The 9,375-nt window shown below is 45.4% G+C and overlaps 1 protein-coding gene across 3 annotated transcripts; it reads left to right on the forward strand.

The window, feature by feature from the left end:
• The first annotated feature begins 1,849 nt into the window (after nucleotides 1-1,849).
• Nucleotides 1,850-8,595, forward strand: ARL2BP (ARF like GTPase 2 binding protein). 3 transcript variants are annotated; one of them, XM_012751430.3, is made up of 6 exons: nucleotides 1,850-2,215; nucleotides 2,921-2,982; nucleotides 4,504-4,610; nucleotides 6,108-6,193; nucleotides 6,402-6,498; nucleotides 7,148-8,595. In XM_012751430.3, exons 1-6 carry the CDS (start codon nucleotides 2,178-2,180, stop codon nucleotides 7,247-7,249), a joined length of 492 nt encoding a protein of 163 aa, XP_012606884.1. In that variant the 5' UTR covers nucleotides 1,850-2,177; the 3' UTR covers nucleotides 7,250-8,595. The 3 variants fall into 3 exon arrangements, with proteins under 3 accessions (XP_012606884.1, XP_012606883.1, XP_012606882.1); XM_012751428.3 differs by lacking the exon at nucleotides 1,850-2,215 and adding an exon at nucleotides 2,266-2,591; XM_012751429.3 differs by lacking the exons at nucleotides 1,850-2,215; nucleotides 6,402-6,498 and adding an exon at nucleotides 2,255-2,591 and having other exon boundaries at nucleotides 7,148-7,358.
• The last annotated feature ends 780 nt before the right edge of the window (nucleotides 8,596-9,375 follow it).

Genomic DNA, 9,375 nt, shown 5'->3' on the forward strand with positions numbered 1-9,375 from the left:
CCACAGTTTCTTTGATATTTCTCCCATCAAGAAATGAATGGGGGCCGGGCGCGGTGGCTCACGCCTGTAATCCTAGCTCTCTGGGAGGCCGAGGCGGGCGGATTGCTCGAGGTAGCCGGGCATGGTGGCGCATACCTGTAGTCCCAGCTACTTGGGAGGCTGAGACAGAAGGATCGCTTGAGCCCAGGAGTCTGAGGTTGCTGTGAGCTAGGCTGACGCCACGGCACTCACTCTAGCCTAGGCAACAAAGTGAGACTCTGTCTCAAAAAAAAAAAAAAAAGAAATGAATGGGGAATGGGCATTTATTGAAACCTTAAAATCTGTACCCCCATAATATGCCGAAATAAAAAAAAAAAGGAGAAACAAGAAATGAAGTTTATGTCCCCTCTCCTTAAATCTGGGTGGCTCTGTGTCTGCTTGATCAGTAGGATAGAGTGGAAGCTATACTGTGCCAGTTTCCAGTACCAGGCCTTTAAGAGATTGCCAGCTTCCACTTCCTGTCTCTTGAAATACTCGCTCTTGGACCCAGCCACCATGGTGTGAGAAAACCCAAGAATCCTGGGGAAGACCTACATGGAGAGGAACTGAGACCCCCAGTTCTCTGGCCAACATCCATGACTGAGCTCCCAGCCAAGAGCCAACACTAATTTGCCAGGCACGTGAGTGAACTTCTAAGAGGTTCCTCTAGCTCCAGTCCAGCTGCCCCAGCTGATACCAAATGGAACAGAGATTAGCTGTCCCTGCCAAGCCCTGCCCAAGCTGCAATTTAGTGAGCAAAATAATTGTTTAAAACCACAAAATTTTCATGTGTTTTGTATCAACAATAGATAACCAGAACAGATGAAATCAAGTTTTATTCCTCCTCCACTCTGACCTCATAAATGATTTAGGAAAGGTGGGCCAGTCCATTTAGTCCACAAATAAGTGTGGCATATAAAGTAGGTCATGAACAAATTTGCTGTTTGCTGTTAACTGTGTGAACAGTGCTTAACCAAACAGAACTCGGTCCACTAATTCAGCAAACCCTTTTAAATACCTGTCCTCCACCTGGTGCTCAATAGAGTAACTCAGAATTGATGTCACCCTGGATACAACTGTGTCTTTGTAACCATCTTTAGTTCCAGATCCCACAGATACTATATGTCCACTTAAAGATAAATGCTAATCCACTCAGATTAGCTATCTGACCCTCAGTTCATACTTTAAACCCCTCTAGTCATATGCCACACAATTAGCCAAAAGGTAGTATGCAACCAAACAGAATGCTTAGTGGTTCAAGAGAGATCAGCTCTAAGGAATCCTTTTTCAAAATTTGGCAGCTTTGGAATGGACTTTTCCAGGAGCAAAGTTATCTGATTTCTGATTGCGTTGCTCAAAGTGGTTCTGTCAACTTTTATTTTGGATAATTAGCCAAGGAATAATCTTGGTTATAATGTAAATTACAAGATATCCACTTCCTCCGGTGGGGCTTTCCTTCCGCGTGGGGTTCAAGGGATAAACAGACTGGCTCTCAAGCGACTTGGCAATTTACAGGACTCTTAAAACGTGCCTTAAACTACTTAATCTTCGCGAAACAATTGATCCTCAACTTGCTACGTGAGGAAAGTGAGGTTCCTGGCTTCTGTTCCTTCACCCATAAAGTGGGGGCGAACGAGATTTCGTCCCTACGCATTGAAGGAACATTCCAGAGAGCCACTGCCCGCATAGCCAGGCCCAGCATCCCGCCGACTTTCTCTCGCTTTCCCGACTTCCTCTCCCGCCGCCCCGCGTGCGGTCGGCAGCCAATCACAGGCGCGCCTTGCCCGACGCCAGGGCGGGGCAAAAGCGGAAGGGGTTGCGGTGGCCATGGTGACGGGGGGCGGGGCGCGGCTCCCCGCAGTCGGTAACGGACGTCTGCTCCGAGGGCGCGGCGGCTGGCGCGGCGTAGAGGCCCGGCCGGCGCGCGGCCGCAGCCGGGGAGCCGGGGAGCGGGGTCGGGCCTCGCGCGCAGGCGCTGAGCCGGCAGGGCGGTGAGCGGGCCGGGGCGGCGACGTCCCTCCCGGCCGGCTGACCGCCGTGCCCTCGATGCGGGCCGGGGCCTTGTGGAGCAGAGCGGAGGCTGGGCCGGGTCCCGGGCCGCGGGCGGGGTAGGAGCCCACCTGGCCGGCTCGCCCGCGCGGGTGGGGGCGGCGGCGACGATGGACGCCGTAGAAGAAGAGAGCTTCGCGCTGTCCTTGTGAGTGACGCCGCCAGGGCCCGGGGCAGTAGGCGCACGGCCTCGGCCTCGGCCCAGACCTGTAAAACCGTGTCCTGAGGGGGCCGGGGCGGGGAACCGCCAAGGCTCCGTCTTGCGGCTTCTGAGGCCGCCGGGTTGACGGGAGTGACCCGTTTATGGGCACCTCCATCACAATCCACTGCCCCCATCCCCCACCCCTCAGCCGGCGGCAAAACCTGGCGCGCTGGAGCCGCCCGGGCCTGGGCGCGCGTCGGGGAACCCTCCACCGTCCGCCCCCAGCGGGGACCGCTGCGCAAATTACCCTCCCGGCCAGCACTCCGCCTGCGCGGGGTTCATGCACACAAGCAGATAGGTGTGGGGCGATAGCAAAGATGCGGTGAGTAGATCCCGCAGGAAATAAGTGCGGAGAAGCCTGGAGATGTCCGACACCAGCCTTTGCTCCCTTCATTGGTCCCTTTTGTAGTTCATGGTGTCATCAGGTTTTGCGAAAATGGAGCCATCACCTTCAACGTTCATGTCACAGATATGTAAAGTGTGTTTTCTTCTGTTTGGAATTGCTAGATAGTAATCATTCTTAATTGTTGAAGCTAGCCGATGGGAAGTTCATGTTGCTCTTTTTTGTGCACGTTTGAAAATATCCATCACGAAAATTTTTTTAAAAACGAATTATTTGAAACAGCACCTAATGCAGACAATATTTTGCAGTTCGTCCGCCTCTGATGCAGAATTTGATGCCGTGGTTGGCTATTTGGAGGACATTATCATGGGTAAGCTTTTAAGGACATTGAAATCATTTTGGAGATTTTAAAAACAGAAAATACCAAGCTGCATGCAGTTTTTAATGTAGCACAATGTCGTATTAAGTAAGCCTTACTTCAGTCTGTCTCACAAACAAACAGCCCAATACTCTGTAAAACAATAACCATACGTTCAGGAGTCTGGAAGGGACTTATTCAGGTAATGGGACACCTAGAAGTATGGAGCTCTTGGCAAACCTTCAGGAAATAATGACCTACTTTATTTGATATGTAGGGTAAGGGTAATTTTGTTTTTTAGATAGTCTTATCATTTTCATCCCATAAAACCATAACCATAAGCACATATGTCCATGAAGAAAACAAGGTGCCAAACTTCAGCTGGTTGTGTATTTTCCTGGGTTTTGAATTGTTATTCATGGATTCATATTTTCATCCATAAATCCTGCTAAATAACAGACAAGCAGTAACCAGTCTCAAAGGTTTAAGACAAACATGTAGGAGGGGAAAACTTGAATTTGAGAAAATTCTGTCTGTTGACTTCAAGTTTTGTGAGAATGAGGAAAAGAATACTGTTATTTAGTGTTACTGGCTGTGTAGCTTAATCTAGTTTAGCCTGAAAATCTTTGACCAAGTTCAGATCCCATAAAGGTTCATGCCCTTAATTCCTGAATATAGATGTTTCGCTGTTAAGTTCTTGTGCCGTGTGGATTTGAGGATTTCTGGGGAATACTAAAGAATTTATTGAGTTCTTTTGCCTGTTATGCTGTGAGAGATGAGCCTTCTGTAAGCCCAGGGTATTTATCCCAAGGCCCGGGTACTTTTTGAACCTTTCCTTTTATTTTTAGGCATAATAATTCTATTCAGTACCCTAACATTTATTAAGGGTTCACTATGAACTACAATAGTTTCTACATGAATTCTCATTTAAATTCCACCTGGCAGTCCTGTATGATAGGTACTATAAATCATCCTCATTTGGCAGATGAAGAAATAGGGGTTTAGAGAAATTAAGTAACTTATCCAAGGTCACACGGCTAGTAGGTGGCTGAGGTGGGATTTGAACCCAGGCAGGCTAACCTCTATCAGACCCCACACTTCTAATCACTATACTGTTTCCACAACTGCTGCTGAAATTACATTAAAATAAGAGAGAACCAGTTTGTTTCTTTACAGAAAAGTAATGTGATAGAGTTCCCAAGCTGCCCGTATGGATATATTTAAAATGAACGGCAGGATGGTGGTCATGGTTGCACAACAATGTGAATATACTTGAAGCCACTGAACTATACGATTAAAAATAGTTAAAACGGTAAAATTTTTTGTATATTTCACCCAATTTTAAAAAGAGACTGGATTGGTCTATTTCAGCATCAGTGTTCTATAAGATACCCCCTTAAAACACCAGCTTTCCCTCTCTTAGAGACAGGGCTGTGAGAAAGCAGTACTGCTAACACAGATCTTGCCTACTTATAATTCATAATGGTTTGTAGTCTCCATTAAAAAGAATAAATTTTCCCTGTTGTGGTTCAGATGATGAGTTCCAGATACTACAGAGAAATTTCATGGACAAGTACTACCAGGAATTTGAAGACACAGAAGAGAATAAACTCACCTACACCCCTATTTTTAATGAATATGTAAGTGGATTTGTATTTCTCCTACTAGGAGATTAGGTTTTCTTTAAGATTTAGAATCAAAAGATATGGAAATTTTGCTGTATTTTGAAATATACCAGCAATACACTGCCAGGAATTCTAAATAAAATCTGGTTTGGTTCCTTTTGCTCCATACAGCTCTTGGGGCTGTTTTCCAAAAGATTTTCAGGCAACTATTGAATGAGCTCATCAATTTCTTATTTAAAAGAAGTTTGAAATAGGCACTAATGGCGCAGGCGTTTAGTCCCAGCTACTCAAGAGGCCGAGGCTGGAGAATCATTTGAGCTCAGACCAGCCTGGGCCACATAGTGAGACACCCTCTGCACCCCATCTCTAAAAAAATGATAAAATACAGGAAGTATTTTATTTTATTTTAAGGCTCTACCATAATTCTGCTTTCAATTTCAATACATGCAATACCTTGCATTTGCATGGTTTTGAAAGACCTTTTGCTTTCACATACTATTTCTTTCTTCTATATAATCTAGTAAGGTACACGTGACTGTTAAGTAAAAGAAAATTGTGATGGCTGGGTGCGGTGGCTCACGCCTGTAATTCTAGCACTCTGGGAGGCCAAGGCGGGCAGATTGCTTGAGGTCAGGAGTTTGAAACCAGCCTGAGCAAGAGTGAGACCCCGTCTCTACTATAAATAGAAAGAAATTAATTAGCCAACTAATATATATAGAAAAAATTAGCCGGGCATGGTGGCGCATGCCTGTAGTCCCAGCTACTTGGGAGGCTGAGGCAGGAGGATCGCTTGAGCCCAGGAGTTTGGGGTTGCTGTGAGCTAGGCTGACACCATGGCACTCGCTCTAGCCTGGGCAACAAAGCGAGACTCTGTCTCAAAAGAAAGAAAGAAAGAAAAGAAAATTGTGACCAAGATCACTAGCTTTCCACTAGTTGGTGCAAAAACCAAGACGGGAACCCAGAAACCTCAAGTCATCACTGCTGGGTCTCTACACTATATACCCTGAGGCCTCTTGCAGCCTCCTAGGATTATCTTATCTATCTCATAATAGGTTTGAGCCTCCTGGACTTTATTTTCTTAACACAGAAGCACAGCATAAATGATGAAACCCACCCAGAAGGAAACTGTGACTCCTTCTGAGTGTATGGTTTTTTGTAGGTTGTTTGCACAGGTGCCATCTGCCCAGGAAGCAAAACCCCCCACTTATTTCCCCCCGCACTGGGAATTGGGCACGGAAAAGCCCTGCTGCGCTCTGTCTGCACCTGTGTACAACTCTGTCCTGCCGCAGCATGATTACCTGCAAATGCCTCTCTCCCACGCCAGGCCGAGTGCCTGTCCAGCACAGGAGCTGTGTTTTGGTCCTCTTTGGTGTCCTTACCACTCAGCATAGAGCCTGGGACATAGACCAGGACCTCAGGAAATGTTTATGAGGGGCTGGAGGATGGCCTCTCTGAAAAGAAGTCTTGTTTTCCCAAAGTGTGGTCTCACCAAGATTCTCTCCACTGTTGTAGATTTCTCTGGTAGAAAAGTATATTGAAGAACAGCTGCTAGAGCGCATTCCCGGATTTAACATGGCGGCTTTCACAACGACGTTACAGTGAGTGGAGCTAGACTGTATTTTTTTTTAACCTTTTATTCGCCGTCTTCCCTAGTGTGAACCAAAGGCCCTCCTTCCCCCCACCCCACCCCAAGTGTGAGCACTTGTTGGTAGGTCCTGGGTGGGAAGCTCTCAAAACCTTTGAATGAAATCTTGAAGAGCCTGTTGCATCATTCATTCATGAAATAGCCATCCTTTCCTTTTGCAGGCACCATAAGGATGAAGTGGCTGGTGACATATTTGACATGCTGCTCACATTTACAGATTTTCTGGCTTTTAAAGAAATGTTTCTGGACTACAGAGCAGTAAGTTACTACTGCCTGTTTATTTAGCTACATTGAACCACTTAGAAAGTTCCATGTAGAACTATTAAACGCAAACTACTTCCCTTCATTCTCCCTTAAAATTGACCAATATCAGTAGCTGGTGAGGTATCAGAAGAGTGAGCTGCTGTTCTACCTTGGCCGGGACCTTTTCATGTTTTGATGAAACAGACCCCCAGTTCAATTGTAGGGTTCCTAAATAATCAGAAGGAAAAAAATCAAAAAGCAGGTCTCATTCTGCTTTGCCTTTCTTATAATGCAGGCTGTTTATAAGAAAAATGGTGCTAGGCATGGTGGTGTGTGCCTCTAGTCCCAGCTGCTCTCAGGAGGTACTGTGCTATGATCACAGCTGTGAATAGCCACTGCATTCCAGCCTGGGCAACATTACGAGACCCCCATCTCAAAAAAAAAAAATTTTCCAGTGAAGAGGTATATTTTTAAGATTGCATTTTAATGACCAGAGCCAGTATTGAGCAGAAATGCAAAATAACATCCTTTCCCTTTCTGTGTACTCCTCCCTGGTTGTCCACACTCCCACCCTGAGCTCTGCCTTCCCTATACCAGAGGCAGGGTCCTGAACCAGTACTCTTTCTATTCCTTGCCTCTTGAGGTTGTTTCTTTTCTTGTGTAGGAAAAAGAAGGCCGGGGACTGGACTTAAGCAGTGGTTTAGTGGTGACTTCATTGTGCAAATCATCTTCTATGCCAACTTCCCAGAACAATTTACGGCACTAGATCCTACGTGCAGCCAATGAATGGGATCATTCTGGATGTCACAGGCCCAAGAGTCCAAAAGGCTCAGCTAATGATGACAGCAGAATACATCTTACCTAGAAAGACTGACTCCATCCTGCATTCATGTTAACTATTGATGGGTCAAAACCAAAATGACCTAACCCTCCTGGACCTGGTTATCCTGAAACAACTTCTTGTATTCATTAAACCTACCCAGTGAGATCTCTCACTCAGGTGCTTCTGAGTCAGACTCCTCTGGAGCAAGCCCATGGTCAGGCATTCCACTTGGGGGCCCTTCCCCAGCATACATGTTGGCGCCTCAGTAGTGTGGAATAACCCACCATGACCAACCCTGTTTGTCCCAGTAGACTTTGCATGAACTTGTTTTTGTACACTCAGAGCTCTTTTTCACATAGGTCAAAATTTCAGTCCTTCACCTTCATTGGGGTTTTTGAGTATTTATCTAGGGTGTTATTCAAGCCAGCTGCCCATCTTGATTTCCAAATCTCCTGTGATCACAGCTTGTCCTAGCTGTAGGGATCAACTCAAAGAGATGTCCTTTACGTAGAACCAACTCCCCTAGTCTTAACATTTGCAGTCCCTGTATCACTGTCTCCTGCTGGTCCTGATACTGTAGTCCCACTGTTCCTAGAAGTCTCTTAAGCATTATTTTTGAAAAAATATTTTTATAGATGAAATACTCAGGCTAACCTAGTGGACGTGATCTTGGAACTTCCATGATTACCCACTTAAAGATCAAAGTATTATATGCTGTGTGCTTAGTTGTTCGTGCTATGAAGGCACAAATGCTTTCTATGTTGGCATTCATTCTTCTTTTACTGTGCTCTGATGAATGTATGCTGTGTGCTGGAAATTGACTCAAAGATATCCTGTTCTTAATAGCATGTTAAATGTGTTTGTGCATGTTTGCTGAAAATCCTTTCCATATAAACCAGTTTGTTAGGTTTTCTGTTGGGGTAAGTAGGGACTCCTAATTTCTTCTTCCTGTCAAAATCTCTCCTACCAAGATGGTGTTCCACCAGTCTAGCTCAGCATGCATGAGTAGGAGGTAGTAAACAGCTTTGCTGGTCATCTGTCTGCTTTGGTTTAATGCAATGTTTGGTAGAATATTACGTGTCAGAAAACATGTATATCACATCTCTAGATAGAAGAAAAAACATAGTAGTTCAATTCTGATGTGTACCCTTGATTTTTTTTTTAAAGTAAAAATAAGAATCTGTACTGACTTTACGCTGGGTACTCTGGTTTTAAAGGATGAGCTATGAACTATGTGTTTTTCTGTACTGATATATTGCTTATTAAATACTTTTGTACCATGAGTAAAATTTGAGGTGTTTTGTAAGAAGCATCATTCTAGAAGAGTCAATTCCTGGCCGGGCGCCGTGGCTCACGCCTGTAATCCTAGCACTCTGGGAGGCCGAGGTGGGCGGATTGCTCGAGGTTGGGAGTTCGAAACCATCCTGAGCGAGACCCCGTCTCTACTAAAAATAGAAAGAAATTAATTGACCAACTAAAAATATATATACAAAAAACTAGCCGGGCATGGTGGCACATGCCTGTAGTCCCAGCTACTTGGGAGGCTGAGGCAGGAGGATCGTTTGAGCCCAGGAGTTTGAGGTTGCTGTGAGCTAGGCTGACGCCACGGCACTCACTCTAGCCTGGGCAACAAAAGTGAGACTCTGTCTCAAAAAAAAAGAGTCAATTCCTTTGTGCAATATAGCCACTGCCATCAGAGTATTACTGCTTTGCGCCCCCACCCCCTTTTCTTTTAAAGGCTAGTCAAGTGAAACAGTGGGAGTGGAGACAGAACAAAGAAATCTGCAACTGGCTGTTGTAAACACCATTGCACTCAGACCAGCCTGCTTTAGTTCTTTAAAACCATTCTCAGAGCCAGCTTTTTTTTTTTTTTTTTGAGACAGAGTCTCATTTTGTTGCCCAGGCTAGAGTGAGTGCCGTGGCATCAGCCTGGCTCACAGCAACCTCAATCTCCAGGGCTCAGCGATCCTACTGCCTCAGCCTCCCGAGTAGCTAGGACTACAGGCATGCGTCACCATGCCCGGCTAATTTTTTGTATATATGTTTTTAGTTGGTCAATTAATTTATTT

Source organism: Microcebus murinus, chromosome 20 (genome assembly GCF_040939455.1).
Source record: "Microcebus murinus isolate Inina chromosome 20, M.murinus_Inina_mat1.0, whole genome shotgun sequence".
Taxonomy (NCBI): Eukaryota; Metazoa; Chordata; class Mammalia; order Primates; family Cheirogaleidae; genus Microcebus; species Microcebus murinus.

Bases quoted from the DNA above. Each gene is read 5' to 3' on its own strand.
- ARL2BP (XM_012751428.3), top strand. From the start codon at position 2,371: ATGGGCACCTCCATCACAATCCACTGCCCCCATCCCCCACCCCTCAGC. The intron at 2,592-2,920 runs GTGAGTAGATCC...AATATTTTGCAG, and splicing joins GGGGCGATAGCAAAGATGCG to TTCGTCCGCCTCTGATGCAG. The intron at 6,499-7,147 runs GTAAGTTACTAC...TTTCTTGTGTAG, and splicing joins TGTTTCTGGACTACAGAGCA to GAAAAAGAAGGCCGGGGACT.